Genomic DNA, 17991 nt, shown 5'->3' on the forward strand with positions numbered 1-17991 from the left:
AGGGAGTCTGTGAATGACCTAAGACAGTTTGAAGACAGTTTGTTGAGGAAAACCTTAATTGCCACTGTAGAGACCCTCACCCAAGAAGTGAATGAGCTAAAAGCCTCTTTCTCTGAACTGCAGAAGGCAGAGGATGACTGCTCTTCACCTTCAGAATGGGTGCAAGTCTCAGCTGTAAGGAACACACGCCGCCGTGCTCCTCCTCCTCCCCGCAGGAGACCAGCCCAGAGCAGACAGGGTACACACAGGGGGTCACTCTGGAGAACACTGTGTGACCATGGGGAAAACATGGACAGATGGCATGGCCAGCCCACCTCAGCTCTATGGGCCAGGGTAAGGGAACTGCAGGGGACAAACACAGGGAATAACTCCTCCAGAAGAGGGGTTGCCCCAGTGTCCCGCAGGCAGCCCTCTCGCCCAAGGGGTGGTCCTGCCAGTAACTCAGGTCCATGTGCCTCATGCGGTCACACTGCTCAGCATTAGAGGTGCCCTGTCTCCAGCCAGGTGGAGGCCAGGGATAACAGAGTACATTGGGATGTGTTTGTGAAATGGCCTGGCACTTCTGAAGCCGAGAAGTACAGAGCGTTGGTAGACACCGGTGCCCAATGCACTCTGATCCCCTCCAGCCACAGGGGGACAGAAACCATTACAATTGCAGGAGTCACAGGGGGGTCTCAGGAGTTGACTGTGCTGCAGGCTGAGATAAGCCTCACCGGGAATGTGTGGGAGAAGCACACCATAGTGCCTGGCCCTGATGCACCTTGCATCCTGGGGATCGACTTTCTCCGGGAAGGGTACTTTAAAGATCCGAAGGGGAACAAGTGGGCTTTTGGCATAGCAGCTGTAGAGACTGAGGACAAAGAGCAGCTGTCTATCATGCCTGGCCTGTCAGATGACCCTTCCGTGGTTGGTACCCACAAGGAAGATGTTAAGTTACCTATTGCTTCTCGTGTAGTTCATCGCAGGCAATACTGCACCAACAGAGACTCCCTGATACCCATACAGCAGCTGATTGGCTGCCTGGAGCAGCAGCTTGTCATCAGCAAGAGCCACTCGCCCTTCAACAGCCCCATATGGCCAGTGCGAAAGGAGAATGGGGAATGGAGACTGACTGTGGACTTCAGAGGCCTGAACGAAGTGACTCCTCCAATCAGCACAGCCGTGCCTGATATGTTGGAGCTGCAGTATGAACTGGAAACGAAGGAGGCCAAATGGTATGCCACAATTGACATTGCTAATGCTTTCTTCTCCATCCCCATTGCAGAAGAATGTAGGCCACAGTTTGCCTTCACCTGGAGAGGAGTCCAGTACCACTGGAACAGACTGCCTCAAGGGTGGAAGCACAGCCCTACAATCTGCCATAGCATCATCCAGACTGCACTGGAGAAGGGTGGAGCTCCGGAACATCTGCAGTACATCAATGACATCATTGTATGGGGTGAGACAGCAGAGGAGGTCTTCCAGAAGGGTGAGAAGATCATTAATATCCTGTTGGATGCTGGTTTTGCCTTTAAGAGAAGCAAAGTGAAAGGGCCTGCCAGAGAGATCCAGTTCCTGGGAGTTCGATGGCAGGATGGCCGACGCCACATCCCTATGGATGTGGTGAATAAAGTGGCCACTATGGTGGAACCCACTAACCGGAAGCAGACACAATCCTTCCTGGGGTGTGTGGGCTTTTGGAAGATGCACATTCCCGGGTACAGTCAAATTGTGAAACCCCTCTTTGACGTTACAAGAAAGAGAAATAACTTTGGGTGGGGACCTGAGCAGCAGGTGGCATTTGACCAGATCAAACGAGAGGTGGTCCATGCCATGGCCTTGGGACCAGTTTGAACCGGCCCAGAGATTAAGAACATTCTCTACACAGCAGCCGGTGAGAATGGTCCTAGCTGGAGCCTATGGCAGAAAGCTCCTGGTGAGACACGAGGCACCCACTCGGGTTCTGGAGCAAGGCGTACAAAGGCTCAGAGGCCAACTATACCCCCACAGAGAAAGAAATCCTAGCTGCCTGTGAGGGAGTTAGAGCTGCCTCTGAGGTGATTGGGATGGAGTCCCCACTCCTTTTAGCTCCAAGGCTTCCAGTCCTGACTTGGATGTTTAAAGGGAAGGGTTCAACTCCGCACCATGCCACAGATGCCACTTGGAGTAAGTGGATGGCTCTGATAACTCAGAGGGCTAGGATGGGGACTCTCGAGCGTCCAGGCATTGTGGAGGTCATCACCAACTGGCCAGAGGGCACTGACTTTTGAAAGCCAGCAGAAGAGAAGGCAGTGACCCATGCCAAGGAAGCCCCCCCATACAGTGACCTTCCTGAGGAGGAAAAGGCATATGCTCTCTTCACAGATGGATCCTGCCGCCTGGTAGGCAGCAAGCGGAGATGGAAGCACACGCAGGGTTGCAGAGGCAAGAGATGGAGAAGGTGAATCCAGCCAATATGCTGAGGTGAAAGCCATCCAGCTGGCCCTGGACATTGCAGAATGAGAGCAGTGGCCAATGCTATACATCTACACCGACTCATGGATGGTAGCAAATGCCTTATGGGGGTGGCTGAAGGAGTGGCAGAGAAATGATTGGCAGAGAAAAGGGAAGCCTATTTGGGCTGCTGATCTCTGGCAAGACATTTCTGCATGCCTGGACAAACTGCCAGTTAAAATCTGACACATCAGTGCTCACATCCCAAAGAGCAGAGCCACTGAAGAGCAGCAGCATAACCACCAAGCTGACCTGGCTGCCCACATCTGCCAGATTGACCTGGACTGGAAACACAAAGGTGAACTGTTCTTAGCTCGGTGGGCACATGACTCTTCTGGCCACCAAGGAAGAGATGCCACATGCCAATGGGCCTGAGACAGGCCCGTGGACATATCCCTGGAGGCCATAACTCAGGTTATCCATGGCTGTGACATCTGTGCTGCCATAAAGCAAGCCAAGCGCATGAAGCCTTTGTGGTACGGGGGACGGTGGTCAAAGTACAGGTATGGGGAGGCCAGGCAGATGGATTACATCACTCTGCCTCGGTCTCACATTGGCAAGCAGTATGTGTTAACCATGGTGGAGGGAAGCACTGGGTGGCTGGAAACCTACCCAGTACCTCATGCTACTGCCCGTAACACCATTCTGGGCCTGCAGAGCCACATCCTGTGGAGACCTGGTACCCCAGAGAGAATTGAGTCAGACAATGGGACCCATTTCAAGAACCACCTTGTAAGCAACTGGGCAAAAGAGCATGGGATAGAATGGGTTTACCACATCCCATACTACCCACAAGCTGCAGGAAAGATTGAGTGTCACAATGGCCTGCTGAAAACCACCCTGAAGGCTATGGGAGGTGGAACTCTCAGAAACTGGGAGAAGCACCTTGCAGAAGCCACTTGACTGGTGAATAGCAGGGGATCAGTTAACAGAGCTGGTCCTGCTCAGTCTGCCCTACTGCCCACAGTTGAGGGAGATGGAGTTCCTGTAGTCTGTGAAAGGAATCTACTGGGAAAGACTGTGTGGGTTGCTCCTGCCCTGGTGGGGGAAAACCTACCAAAGGGGTGGTATCTGCAGAGGGTCCTGGTCACACATACTGGGTGATGATGGAAACTGGTGTTATCGAGTGTGTCCCTCAGAGAAATCTCTCTTTAGCTGAAAAGGTTTTGAAATCTCAGAGTTGATTCCATGTGTTCCAGATACTTTCAGGTTATCTTGTATCATAGTTGTATCGTAGTTGTATCATAGTTGTGCAATACTTGTATCATAGTTCATAAGGGGTTACAAGTTGTTTTTGTAGTTACACCCTCACCACTACACGGCGTCCAACAGAACCTACATCACACCAGCAGCTATCCAGAGTCCTACAGCATCACATCACACCACGGCATCCAACCAGAACCCTGCATCTGATTTGTCACTGATGCCCTGCAGTGAGAGACTGTTCCTGATTTCCCTCCAGAGGATGTCTACAGCCACCTCATGTACATCTGTTCCCCGATGCCAGACACCAAGAGACTGTTCCTGATGTTTTCTTCACAGAGGGAAAAGACTCTTTCCTGAGTTCCAACAAGAACTGTTCCTGTTTCACTGACTTTTCTTCCGTGCCTGTCCTGCTCACACCTCACCAACCTGCACCGGACTAGAGGAGCACATCGCCTTGAGATACAGCCGGGGACCAAGAAGGACTTTAAGAACTCTTAACCCATGGACACTTTTTCCCATTTTTGGAGAAGAAGACTGTTCGTAGGAAGGTGGAAGTGGTCTAACCAAGGGGTGGAATGTATAGGGTTAACACTCCTGGGGGAGTAACCCTGAACCTGACCCTAGGGGTCTTGGCCCCTCCCCAGGGGTGGGCCACACTCCAGGTGATGGTTAGCCCACTCCCCCCACTTCCTGCGGTATAAAAGAGGAGCACTTCCTGCTCCTCACTCTCTTTTCCTGCATTCACTCTTGACCACACACACTCATACTGCATACCAGCACACCACGTGGCAGCCACGAGGCAGAGACACCATCACACTACTCGGGTTGTATCCATCCCTTCTTGTATTTTGCTGTTTTCCCTTCCTTATCCTTTGTAAACTCCCCTACCTCCAATACCTTTCCTAAGTTATTGTTAAACTTTTCCTTTTTTACTTCCAAATCGAGTGAGATTGATTTATTTGGGTGCCCCTACCTTTCTCTCTCTCCCTGTCTTTTGGGAAAGGGAGGGGGAAGAGGGGAGGGCACTCTATAAATTCCATAAATTGTCATTGGGTCTATTAAATTTATTAGAGTCTCTGGGAACTTGCATTTGAACCCAAGACAGTGAGGAGTTCTTTCTTTGGTTTACTCACGATTCAGCGGTTCAGATCAGCAGGATTCGAAGTTTGGGCGGTGTCCCTTTGTTCGTCAGGATCAGGCCCAAGCAGGTTTCAGGCCTCTGCGGGCCCCTCGTCGGGCAGGGCCGATCAGGAACGAGAGGTCACCACGGCAGAAGCGAGGCAGGCAGGCAGGCAGGCGAGCGAGCAGGCAGCAGCAGGTACCAGCAAGCTCCTGATCCAGGCCGGCACACCATTTATAATGCTCAAAGAGGTAACCCTCCAGTCCAGGCTATTTTACCTTATTCTTACAGACTGGCACAAATTATAATTAACCTATACAATTGGAGAACTTTTACCAAAACAACCTGTAGGACCACCCCAAGCTCGGCCCACACCTGGTGTTGAGCAGGCATGAGAACTGCCGTTCCCCCTAGCCAAAACAGTGGCCATTGTTTACCTTTTATCTCGACCAGGGAGAGACTTTCTCATGGCACTGAAGGACTGTTTTGGTTTTGCAATGCTCTTGGCATTAATGTGAGACACTACAACTTTCACAACAGGGAGGCCTGCTAAGGGCTTCTGCTACTCTCCATGACACATGCTGAGCAAGTTCAGGAGGGGTGAGGTCACAGGAGCTGAAGCAGCAGAATCAAGCCCGAGCGAGCTGAAGCAGGCTGAAGCTGAAGCTGGAGCTGGAGCAGGAGCAAGCAGGCATGAGCAGGCTCCAGATCAAGGCAGACATGCCATTTATAATGTTTAAGAGGTGTGCTCAGCCAGTCCAGGTGATTTTTATGTTATTCTCACAGATTGGTACAAAGTTATAATCAACCTGCACAGTTGGACAATTCTTACCATAACAACCTGTAAGACCACCCAGAGTTCAGCCCCCGACAGGTGGTCAGCGAACATGGGAACCAACATCCCCCTAACCAAAACTGAGACAATGTTTACCTTTTATCTTCACTAGGGAGGGATCTTCTCATGGGTACTGGAAGATTGTTTTGAGTTTTGTGATGCTTTGGCCTTCAGTGTGAGGCACTGTGACATGCACAACATGGGGACCTGCTAGGGAGCTTTGCTACCCTCCATGACACAAGCTGAAAAGCCCAGCTGGTGAGCCCAAGCCCAAGCTGAAACGCCCAGCTGGCAAACCCAAGCCCAAGCTGAAAAGCCCAGCTGGTGAGCCTGAGCCCAAGCACAAGCCCAAGCTAAAAAGCCCATCTGGTGAGCCTTAGCCCAAGCCTAAACCCAAGATGAAAAGCCCAGCTGGTGAGCCTTAGCCCAAGCCCAAACCCAAGCTGAACAGCCCAGCTGGTGAGCCCAAGCAGCATTGTTGAGCTAAAAGTAAGCCACCTCTCCTAGCCAGCAGTTACCACACTGGTTACAGCTGGCAAGAGAAGGCACTGCCAAAGGAGAAAACCTGCAGTGAAAAGCCACAGGGGCTGCTGCCAGACACAAGCCAGAAGATGCTTGTGCTGCTCTGAGAGCTGCTCACATCATGGTGAGGCAGCTCCAGGAGTTGAAGGCAGCAGCAGCTGCTCTGAGAACTGCTCAGCCCACGGTGAGACAGCTCCAGGAGCTGAAGAGAGGTGCAGCTGCTCTGAGAGATGCTCAGCCCACGGTGAGACAGCTCCAGGAGCTGAAGAGAGCCGCAGCTGCTCCGAGATCCACTCATCCCATGGTGAGACAGCTCCAGGAGCTGAAGAGAGCTGCAGCTGCTCCGAGATCCACTCATCCCATGGTGAGACATCTCCAGGAGCTGAAGGCAGCTGCAGCTGCTCTGAGATCCACTCATCCCATGGTGAGACATCTCCAGGAGCTGAAGGCAGCTGCAGCTGCTCCGAGATCCACTCATCCCATGGTGAGACATCTCCAGGAGCTGAAGGCAGCAGCAGCTGCTCCGAGATCCACTCATCCCATGGTGAGACATCTCCAGGAGCTGAAGGCAGCTGCAGCTGCTCTGAGATCCACTCATCCCATGGTGAGACAGCTCCAGGAGCTGAAGGCAGCTGCAGCTGCTCCCAGAGCCACTCATCCCATGGTGAGACAGCTCCAGGAGCTGAAGGCAGCTGCAGCTGCTCCCAGAGCCACTCGTCCCAGGGTGAGCAGGATGCTTCTCTTCTCCAGACTAAACAAGCCCTGCCAAATCTTAGCTCATGCTCAGCAAACACAGACTCCTTTTTGCCCCTTCTCCTCCCATCCATTTCCCAGTGAAATTGAAGCTCAAAGGAAGCCTTTTCAAAGTGGTGAAATTGCTCTTCCTTTATTTCATTGCTTGGTACAGAACAATGGCAGCATTTCCCCTGCCCACATCTGGGGGTGGCCTCCAGCTGGGCATAAATACAAAGCATGGAGTGCAAATCAGAGCAGGAAACAACTCAAACCAGTGCTCTGCTGGAGAAACCTTCATGACCTGTGTTGGGAGCTCAGACTCCTGCCTGGGGCTGTCTGAATCTGACCCAAACACCTTTCCAGGAGATGACTTCTGGTACTTTTTCCTCTTTGTCAGTTCTCCTCCTGTTTTAGTCTTAAGTTTCCTTAGTTTTAGACTGCTCATGTCTGAGATGGAACTTTTCCTCTTTCCACTGAACTCTCTCTATGCCATTAGGACCTCACTGCCATATTCAAAGCTTTAATGGGACAGGGATTGAGACTGGGTGGATGTGAGGCATGGATCTCCCCTTTCCTTTGGACAGGAATGGGTACAACTTCTCTGTAGGCTTCTTGTCAAGTGTTAGAGGCAGCCTCACCAGGGTGACCTTCTGCTCTGCCTCGTAGAAGTTCACTTGCCCTTCCTCCAGGTCCAGGAGCACCCCAACCACTGCACTGCTCAGCTGCTGCTTCTCAACCCTGGAGAGTCCCTCACTGGAGAAAACCTCCCCCTGAGACCTGTGCAGGGCCCAATACTCCTGCCCAAGGAGGCTCCTTCCTTTCTCCTCTCTGCCCTTGTGCCTCACCACCCCCAGCACCCAGTCCTGCTGCTGCTCCACCTCCACCTCCCAGTAGTGCTTCCCCTCTGCAAAGCCTTCCTTGCCCAGCAGGACAGGGACTGTGCAGGGAGTGTTGGCTGCAGCAGGCTCAGCTGTGCTGCTCTCCACACCTGCAGCCCCTGGCACCTGCAGCTCCAGCACTCGGCACTCAGCAGTCACAGTGATGGCAACTGGAGGGGCAAAGGAGAATCATTTGGTGAGCAGAGAGCCTGAGGGACTTCAGCTCTGCCCCTGCCCAAGTGCTGGAGTGCTCTGAGTGGTCCTGCTGGGGCTCACCAAGGAATGGAGCAGGAGCAGCCTGGGAGCTCTCACAGCCAGGTCCCTTCTTGGGTGTAAGAGACAGAACCACAGAATGGCTTTGGTGGGAAGGGACCTTGAGGATCACCAAGTCCACCCTCAGGCCAGCCCTGCCAGGTCACCACTCAGCCATGTCCCTCAGCATCACATCTGCATGGCTCTGAAACCCCTCCAGGGATGGGGACTCCACCATGGCCCTGGGCAGCCTGGGCCAGGGCTTGGCAACTCTTCTGGAGAGGAGTGAAGTGCTTGAAGCCCACACTCCTTACCCTAAGCTTCTCTTCCTCTTCTCCATAGTCCCACCTTTCTCCTCCAGAACTGTGTCCACATCCCACCCTAGGCCTTGACACCCTTCAGCAGCTCTTTTCCTTGGTGCTCCCTGTAGCACCCCCCCAGGTTCATGGCCTGTTAAGGAAGCCAGGCACAGTCCTGTGGCTCCAGCTCAGCTGCTCTCTCTCCCCCATCAGGCCACTGTCATTGCAGGGTGTGTGGCACCTGGGTTCATCTACCCTGGGCACCTGGGCACTTCATCCTCAGGCTCTTCCTCCTGCCAGCTTACCTGCACAGTTCTTGGCTTCCCAGAACCCTACAGAAAGGAAAGCAAGAGTCAGGGTTTGGGAGGCCTTTGGGCTTGTCAGCCTCTCGCTGTCTGCTGATGTCTGCTGGAGTCTCAGAGCCACAGAACTGCTGAGGCTGGAGGAGACTTTTGGGAGGTGAAAACTGATTGCTGAGAGGCTCACCATGAGCTGGCAGTGCCCTCATGCAGCCCAGAAAGGAAACCAAGTGCTGGGCTGCATCAGGGGAGTGTGGGCAGCAGGGCAAGAGAGAGGATTCTGCCCTTTGACTTTACTCTGCTGAGGCCTCACTTCCAACACTGCCTCCAGGTCTGGGGTCCCCAGCACTGGAAGGAAGCAGAGCTGCAGGAGTGAGTGCAGAGGAGGGGCACAGAGGTCATCCAAGGGCTGCAGCACCTCTGCTCTGAGGACAGGCTGAGGCAGCTGGGCAGGGGGCAGCCTGGAGAAGACTCCAGGTGGACCTTAGAGCTGCCCTCCAATACTGGAAGGGATCCTACACAAAGGCTGCAGGGGGCCTTGTCCTGAGGGTGTCTAGAGGCAGGACAAGGGGGAATGGTTTGAAGCTAAGTGAGAGCTGAGTTGGACTGGATCTGAGGAAGAAGTTCTTCAGTAGCAGGGTGGTGAGACTCTGGAATGGGTTGTCCAGGGAGGCTGGGGCTGCCTCCTGCCTGGGGATGCTCAAGGCCAAGTCTCAATGAGAGGTGGCCCTGGGCATGGTGGGGAGGTTGGAGGAGATGATCTGTGAAGTCCCTGTCAACCTGAGCTGCTCTATGATTCTGTGACTCTATGACCATCAAGTCCAGCTGCTTGCCTACAGATCTCCATCCCACCCCTACTGAGGGCCTGGCTTGAGCCAATGCCCCAGGGCTGAGCCACTGCAGTCACTTACCCTTCTCAGCCTGGATTTGCTCTGCAAGGGAAAGAGGTTCTCATTATTAACTCTGTTTTGTGAGGGTATCTGCAAAGTCAGACAACCCCAAGCACAGGAGACAAAGCAATGCCACAGCTCAGCATGAGGACTCCCTTAACTTGTGTTAGGCTGAACAGGAGCCAGCAGTGTACCCAGGTGGGCAGCAGAGCCAAGGGCAGCCTGGGCTGGCTCAGGAGCAGTGTGGGCAGCAGGAGCAGGGAGGTTCTTGTGCCCCTGTGCTCTGCCCTGCTCAGGCTACCCCTGCAGTGCTGTGCCCAGTTCTGGGCTCCTCAGTCCCAGAGAGATGCTGAGGTGCTGGAAGGTGCCCAGAGCAGGGCAGCAAGGCTGGGGAGGGGCCTGGAGCACAGCCCTGTGAGGAGAGGCTGAGGGAGCTGGGGGGGTGCAGCCTGGCCCAGAGCAGGCTGAGGGCAGAGCTGATTGCTGCCTGCAGCTGCCTGCAGGGAGGCTGTGCCCAGCTGGGGTTGGGCTCTGCTGCCAGGCAGGCAGCAACAGAAGAAGGGGACAGAGGCTCAAGCTGTGCCAGGGCAGGCTCAGGCTGGAGGTTAGGAGGAAGCTGTTGGCAGAGAGAGTGATTGGCACTGGCATGGGCTGCCCAGGGAGGTGGTGCAGTGCCCATGGCTGGAGGGGTTGGCGCCAAGCCTGGCTGGGGCACCTGGTGCCAGGGTCTGACTGGTTGGACAGAGCTGGGGGACAGGGTGGGCTGGGGCAGCTTGGAGTTCTCTGCCCCCCTGCTTGGCTCTGTGATTTTCTCTCCTTCTGTCACTTGTAGCAACACTGAAGCAGGTCTCAGATAGGAAGTTCCTCTGGTGAGGATTGTTCATAGTCCAGAGACATCTCACAGCAAAGAAACCAATCTCCTGCAGGAGAAAGCTGAGCCTCACTGTGAGGAGACTGAGAGACTGAGAGAGTGGGTTGGGTTGGAAGAGACTTTAAACATCTTCCAGCTCCAAGCCCCTGCCATGGGCAGGGACAGTCCCACTGGAACAGATTTCCAAGGGCCTCATCCAACCTGGTACTGGGCACCTGCAGGGAGAGAGCAGCCACAGCCTCCCTGGGCAGCCAGTGCCAGTGTCTCACCAGCCTCAGGTCAGGTTGTTTGAGGCTCTGAGCAGTACACACCAGCTGAAAATGTCCTTTCTGACTGCAGGGAGGGAAGGACTGGCTGAGCTTTAAAGGACCTTTTCCACCCCCAGCAGTCTGTGGTTCCCTGACACATAAAGAGGTCTGTGCAAGATGTCCTCTTACCCAGGCGGTGTTTCTGGTCAGCCAGAGCTGTAAGGGAGTGAGAAGTGCAGTGAGAAGCCAAAGAGACAACAAATAGAGGTGAGATTATCATTGAGTTAGAGTGCAGAGCTCTACACCTGGGCCACAGCAGCCCCAAGCAGCTCCAGGCTGGGGCCAGAGTGGCTGAGAGCAGGCAGGCAGAGAGGGAGCTGGGGGGTGCTGGCAGAGAGCAGCTGCAGAGCAGGCAGCAGTGCCCAGGTGGGCAGCAGAGCCAATGGCAGCCTGGGCTGGCTCAGGAGCAGTGTGGGCAGCAGGAGCAGGGAAGTTCTTGTGCCCCTGTGCTCAGGACTGCTCAGGCCACCCCTGCAGTGCTGTGCCCAGTTCTGGGCTCCTCAGTCCCAGAGAGCTGCTGAGGTGCTGGAAGGTGCCCAGAGCAGGGCAGCAAGGCTGGGGAGGGGCCTGGAGCACAGCCCTGTGAGGAGAGGCTGAGGGAGCTGGGGGGGTGCAGCCTGGCCCAGAGCAGGCTGAGGGCAGAGCTGATTGCTGCCTGCAGCTGCCTGCAGGGAGGCTGTGATCTGAAGGCAGAGATTCTGCCGTGGAGTCATCAAGGTAGGAAAAGATCTCTAAGGCAACCAGGTCCAGGCACTGATGAAACATCTCTGTGGCCACTGAGCCATGGCCCAAAATGTTGCTGTGCAAATGCTCAACCTGCTCTTTCCCCTGGAATCTGCCACATGACAGTTTGCCAGCTTCAGTTCTTACCAGCCTAAGCCTGCTCTGGGGGCCAAGAGGACCTGTGGGCTCCTGGGGTGCATCAAAAGAGTGTGACCAGCAGGCTGAGGGAGGTTCTCCTCCCACTCTGCTTGGTCCTGGTGAGGCCACATCTGGAGTATTGGATCCAGTTCTGGGCTCCCCACTGCAAGAGGGGCAGGAAACTGCTGGAGAGAGTCTCTGAAGGTGCTGAAGGGTCTGGACCCTCCCTGTGAGGAGCTGAGAGCCCTGAGGCTGTTAAGCCTGGAGAAGAGCAGCCCCAGAGGGGAGCTGAGCAGTGCTCGGCAAGAGCTGAAGGGTGGAGGGCAAGAGGCTGGGGCCAGACTCTGCTCAGAGGTGCCCAGGGACAGGGCAAAGGGCAATGGGCACAAACTGGCACCCAGGAGGTTCCACCTGAGCAGGAGGAGGAAGCTGCTTGGTGTGAGGGTGCTGGAGGCCTGGAGCAGGCTGCCCAGAGAGGCTCTGGAGTCTCCTCTGGACACTTTCCGGCCCCACCTGGACTCTGCTCCTGGGCAAGCTGACCAAGGTGGAGCTGCAGCAGCAGGGTGGGACTGGCTGAGCTCCAGAGGTCCCTCCCAACCTCACCACTCTGTGGCTCTGTGCCTGAGTCACTCTGCAGGCAGCACAGCAGGGCAGGACCACTGCTGCCTGCTGCTCCTGGGCAGGAGTGAGCAGAACCTTGTGTGCTGCTGGCCCAGGGCTGTCCTGCCTGGGGGTGTGGGGAGGAAGGCTCCAGATCTCCTGGCCAGGGTGCAGGAACCTCCCTGGAGAGGTTTTCCTTCCCCTGACCATTACCTGGGTGCAGATTTGCCCTTCCCAGAGGAATTCCTTCCTGGCACTCTCCAGGCTGCTGCCTGCAGGCTCCTGGGAGCAGGAGGACACTTTCTAGTGCCCCTGAGCAGAGATGTGGCAGAAAGGCTCCTGGGGCACCTGAAATGCCATCCCTGGAGCGTGGTGAGAGCTGCCAGGTGGAGCTCAGAGCTGCCAGGTGGAGCTCAGAGCTGCCCTGCAGATGTGGCCATGCATCAGGTCTTGTCCCAAGATCCACTCCACAGAATCAGAGTGGTTTGGGTTAGAGGAGGCCTTGAAGGTCATCCAGCTCCAACCCTTTGCTACAGGCAGGGACAGCTCCTGCTAGAGCAGGCTGCTCAAGGCCCTGCATGGGTTAGCTCTGAATGCCTCCAGGGAGAGGCCTCCACAGCCTCCCTGGGCAGCCTGTTCCAATGTCTCACCACCCTCATGGGGAAAAGTTCCTCCTAATGTCTGATCTCAGCTCAGCTTCTTCCCATCTGAAGCCTTCACTCCTCATCCTGTTGCTCCCAGCCCCTGCCACAAGTCCCTCCCCAGCTCTCCTGGAGCCCTTTCAGGTACTGGGAGGCTGCTCTGAGGTCTTCCTGGAGCCTTCACTTCTTGTGGCTCAACAGCCCCAACTCTCCCAGCCTGTCCCCACAAGAGAGGTTCTTCAGCCCTTATCTCTGTGGCCTCCCCTGGGTGGACTCCAGCACTTCCATGTCCTTGTGCTGGGGGCTGCAGGTCCAGGGTCAGACCCAGTGCTCCAGGTGGGGTCTTATGAGATGAGAGCAAATCTCATCTGCTCCTCTTCTGGCCACACTGCTGCTGATGCATCCCAGCCCAGAGTTGGCTTTTGGGGCTATCAGAGACCATTGTTGGCTTCTGGTCAGCCAGAACCCCAAAGACCTTCTCCCCAGCTCTGCTCTCCATTCATTCCCCACCCAGCCTGGGTCTCTACTTGGGGTTGCCCTGACCCCAGTGCAGGACCTTGCACTTGGCCTTGTTCCACTTGATGGCCTTGGCATGGGCCCACCTGTCCAGGCTGTCCACAACCCTCTGGAGAGAGCCTTTCCCTCCAGTGTGTCAACCACACCACACAGCTTGGTGACATCAGGAGCAGTGTGGGCAGCAGGAGCAGGGAGGTTCTTCTGCCCCTGTGCTCAGCACTGCTCAGGCCACCCCTGCAGTGCTGTGCCCAGGTCTGGGCTCCTCAGTTCCAGAGAGATGTTGAGGTGCTGGAAGGTGCCCAGAGCAGTGCCCAAACCTGCTGAGATTGCCTCAGCCTCACTGCCTCTGCCCCCAGCAAAGAGGTTAAATGAGCACTGGTCCCATTGCCACGCCCTGAGCAGCTTCACTCCTCGCTGACCTCCAAGCAGACATCAGGCTGCTGCTCCTCACTCCTGGAGTGCAATCACCAAGCCAACTCCTTACTCCCAAAGTACTCCACCCATCAGATCCATCTTCCCAATTTAGAGACCAGGGTGTCATGGGGGACAGTGGGAGACACTTTGCACAAGTCCAAGCTGATGACATCTGTTGGTCTCCTCCAGCCAGGCTGCTGCCCCACCACAGGAGGCCAAGTGTGTCCCCACACCTACCTGCAAGAGGTGATTAACAGTGCCTTAATTGCAGAGTGCATTTACCTGCTTCATTTGTCCCCTTCTGTGACTCTGAGTTATCACCAAACAACAGAGAGAGGAGAAAAGAGAAGAGCTCTGTTAGTGACTGCTGAGTTGGGCACAGAGCCACAGAGAGGGACCAGAGTGGACCTCCTGAGACCACTGAGTGCCACCTCCCTGCCGAGGCAGGGCCACCTAAAGCAGCTCCCACAGAACCTCCTCCAGAAGGGGGTTGGAAGTCTCCACAGCTGGAGACTCCCCCACCCCTCTGGGCAGCCTGTTTCAGTGCTCCACCACCCTTACAGAAGCTCCTCCTCACATTCAGACTGAGCTTCCTATGGTCAGGTTTGCTCTGGTCCTGCCACTGGGCACCAGTGGAAAAAGCCTGGACTCAGCCTCCTGGCACAGGCCCTTGAAGCACTGAGCAGCAGTGCTGAGATCCCACCCAGGCTGCTCTGTCCCACACTGAAAAGCCTCAAGTCACAGAGCCACAGAATCAGCTGGGCTGGAGGAGACCTCCAGGTTCAGCCAGCCCAGCCTAGCCTCATCCAGCCTGGCCTTAAACACCTCCAGGCTTGGGGCCTCAACCACCTCCCTGGCCAACCCCTGCCAGCCTCTCAGCACTCTCATGCTGAAGAACTTCCTTCCTTCCTTCCTTCCTTCCTTCCTTCCTTCCTTCCTTCCTTCCTTCCTTCCTTCCTTCCTTCCTCCCTCCATTCCTCCCTCCCTTCCTTCCTCCCTTCCCTCCTTCCTCCCTCCCTGCCTCCTGTTCCTGTGTCACCTCCCCCAGCTGACCCTGCCTTGGCAGGGCCATTGGACTCATCGATCTCTAGAAGCCCTCTCCAAGCCCTACCCCTCTGGCACTCTGTGGTTTGGGGTTGCCAATCATCATGCCCAGGGGGAGCAGGATGTTTGTTTCCTTACCTAATGTGTTCTCCAGAGCAGCCTTTTCTGGAAGGAAGAGCAGAGGTTGTCAGTGCATCACTGCCCCCAGCAGAGCCAGAAAGCTCAATGGGTATTTTCTTGAACACTTTGAGTGCCTTCTTCAGTAATACCTCAGCAAAGGACCCCTCCCCCCATGACCAACCTCCTCTGTTTGGTGAGGGAAAGAAGGCTGAAGAGTCAGCGATAAAGAAAGAGGTCAGTGAAGGCTGTGGAGGAGACCTTAACCTCCCAGAGAGATGAGATGACCTTCAGCTGCCCACGTTTAGATGCCTGCAGCCTCTGATCACACCCAGTTGCTCTGTAGATCCCTGTGGTAGATCCCTTTCTGGATCCCACTGACTATAAAGTTCCTGCAGGAAGTCCATCCCCACCTCACAGAGCCATGGGGGGTGGAAGGGACCTCTGGAGATCACACAGACCTCCCAGACAGTCACAGGATCCCAGAGGTCAGGGGCTGGAAGGGACCAAACAACATCATCCAGTCCAACCCCCTGCCAGAGCAGGACCACACAATCTAACACAGGTCACAGAGGAACACATCCAGACAGGCCTGGAAAGGATCCAGAGAAGGAGACTCCACAACCTCCCTGGAGAGCCTGTGCCAGGCTCTGGGGCCCTTACAGGACAGAAGTTCCTGTTGAGCTGGATCCTCCTGTGCTGTGCTGCAGCTGCTTGTCCTAGCCCAGGGAGCAGCCCCCAGAGCCTGTCCTCCCCCTCCTGGCCCCCAGAGCCTGTCCTCCCCCTCCTGGCCAGCCCTCAGATAGTCACAAACATTTATCAGGTCACCTCTCAGTCTCCTCTTTTCCAGACTGAGCAGTCCCAGGCCTCAGCCCCTCCTCATGCCCATCCTTCCCAACAAGAAACATTTCAGGCAGTTTGGATCTGCTCTCTCTCTCCCTGCTCCTGTCTCTCCTGGCTGGCTGCAGAGGGCAAGACTCTCAGGGAGACCTTGAGGCCTCCATTGATCTGGAAATGGCAGCAGGTGGAAGCTCACTGAGAAGGTGAGAGCCCAAAGGAGGTAACTGAGCTCCTCCAGCCCATGCCTGGCTTTCTGTTCTCGTGGTGTGACAGGAAACAGGAACTGATGGCACAGAGAGAAGCTCTACGAGGTGCAGCTGAGGGAGCTGGGGATGAGGCAGGGTGTGCCCAGCTGGCCAAGGAAGCAATCAGCATCCTGAGCATCCTGAGCTGGATCAGCAAGGCTCGGCCAGGAGCATCAGGCCAGAGATTGTCTCCCCCTGCTGGGCACTGAAGAGGCCACACCCTGAGCACTGGGTCCAAGTTTAGGTCCCTCACTCCAAGAAGGGCACTGAGGAGCTGGAGCAGGTCCAGAGAAGAAGAAAGCTGCAGAAGGGACCAGAGGATAAATCCTCTGAGGAGCAGCTGAGGGAGCTGGGGTCATGCAACCCTCAGCCTCTGCTGAGGGCTGGCACTGGATGGTCCTCATGGGGGAGGTGACACAGGAACAGGAGGGAAGGGTGGAAGGGTGGGAGGGAGTGAGGGAGGGAGGGAGGAAGGAAGGAAGGAAGGAAGGAAGGAAGGAAGGAAGGAAGGAAGGAAGGAAGGAAGGAAGGAAGGAAGGGAGGGGAGGGTGTCCCTGGGCATGGCAGGGGTTGGCACTGGCTGCTCCTTGTGGTCCCTTCCAGCCCTATGCCCTCGCGGCTCTCTGCGACTCACTCACAGGGGGCTGGGCTGAGCTGAGTGTTGGTGTCTGCTCCCCAGTATCAGCTGTTAGAAGGAGAGGAAATGGCCTCAGGTTGGTCTGCCTGGGGAAAAGAAGGCTCTGGGGAGACATCACTGCAGCCTGCCAGGGCCTGAAGGGGCAGGCAGAAGGCTGGAGGCTGTCTGCAAAGGCCTGCAGGGGCAGGGCGAGGGCAGTGGCTGCAAACTGGAGCAGAGCAGCTTGAGAGTGGCTGTGAGGAGCAAGTTCTGCACCAGGAGGCTGCTGGAGCCCTGCAGCAGGGGGCCCAGGGAGGTGGTTTGGGCCCTGTCCCTGGAGATGCTCAAGGTGAGGCTGGACAGGGATCTGGCCAGCCTGGTCTAGTTGAGGGTGCCCCTGCTGAGTGCAGAGGGTCTGGACTGGGTGAGCTTTGGAGGTCCCTTCCAGCCCAGCCCAGTCTATGCCATAGGTTCAGGCTGAGGAGCTGGAGCAGGTCCAGAGAAGAAGAAAGCTGCAGAAGGGACCAGAGGATAAATCCTCTGAGGAGCAGCTGAGGGAGCTGGGGTCGTGCAGCCTGGAGAGCAGGAGGCTGAGGGGAGACCTTCTGCATCTCAACAGCTCCCTGAGAGGAGGTTGCAGCCAGGTTGGGGTTGGTCTCCTCCACCTAGCAACAAGCAACAGCACCAGAGGAAGTGGCCTCAGGTTGCACAGGAGAATTTGGTTGGCAATTAGGACAAATGTCCTCCCCACACAGGGTGACAAAGTCTGCCCCAGGCTGTCCTGTCCAGAGCAGTGGTGGAGTCCCCATCCCTGGAGGGGTTTTAAGGACCTGCAGATGTGGTGCTGAGGGCCATGGTTTAGTGGTGGCCTGGCAGTGTGGGCTCAAGGCTGGATTTGGTGGTCTTGAAGGGCTCCTCCAAGCCAAAGGGTTCTGTGATTCTCTGAGTCTGACTGGCTCCAGTTTTCTGTAACAACCTCAGAGCTCAGAGGCTGGTGGTGAATGGTGCCAGGCCCAGCTGGAGAGCTGTGGGCAGTGGAGTCCCCCAGGGACCAGAGCTGGGCCCAGTCCTGTTCAGCATCTCCATCAGTGCCACTGCTGAGGGCACAGACAGACAGAGGCTACTCAGCAGGATTGCTGCTGGCACCAAGCTGGGAGGCTTGGCTGAGACAGCTGCAGGCTGTGCTGGCATCCAGAGAGCCCTGGGCACAGACCTGGGCACAGAGACCTGGGCAGGGTGAGAGCTGGGCAGGCAGAGCTGGGCAGAGACCCGGGCACAGAGCTGGGCACAGAAACCTGGGCACAGAGCTGGGCACAGATGCCTGGGCACAGAGCTGGGCACAGAGGCCTGGGCAGAGCTGGGCACAGAACTGGGCACAGAGGAACCAGGTGAAGCTCACCAAGGCCAAGT

General features: G+C 56.0%; 2 protein-coding genes across 2 annotated transcripts in view; both read right to left on the minus strand.

Moving 5' to 3' along the window:
- Positions 1-17991, minus strand: part of LOC135192824 (deleted in malignant brain tumors 1 protein-like) — a 501013-nt gene that overhangs the window by 233657 nt on the left and 249365 nt on the right.
- Positions 7014-17991, minus strand: part of LOC135192817 (butyrophilin subfamily 3 member A2-like) — a 99271-nt gene continuing 88293 nt past the window's right edge. Inside the window, exons 6-12 of the mRNA XM_064176194.1 lie at positions 15709-15747; positions 14902-14928; positions 14002-14028; positions 10817-10843; positions 9530-9550; positions 8625-8651; positions 7014-7938 (exon numbers count right to left, since the gene is read on the minus strand). Of these exons, the coding sequence (XP_064032264.1) occupies positions 7403-7938; positions 8625-8651; positions 9530-9550; positions 10817-10843; positions 14002-14028; positions 14902-14928; positions 15709-15747 (704 nt within the window). The 3' untranslated portion in view covers positions 7014-7402. The remainder of the gene's footprint in view (positions 7939-8624; positions 8652-9529; positions 9551-10816; positions 10844-14001; positions 14029-14901; positions 14929-15708; positions 15748-17991) is intronic.

Source organism: Pogoniulus pusillus, chromosome 44 (genome assembly GCF_015220805.1).
Source record: "Pogoniulus pusillus isolate bPogPus1 chromosome 44, bPogPus1.pri, whole genome shotgun sequence".
Taxonomy (NCBI): domain Eukaryota; kingdom Metazoa; phylum Chordata; class Aves; order Piciformes; family Lybiidae; genus Pogoniulus; species Pogoniulus pusillus.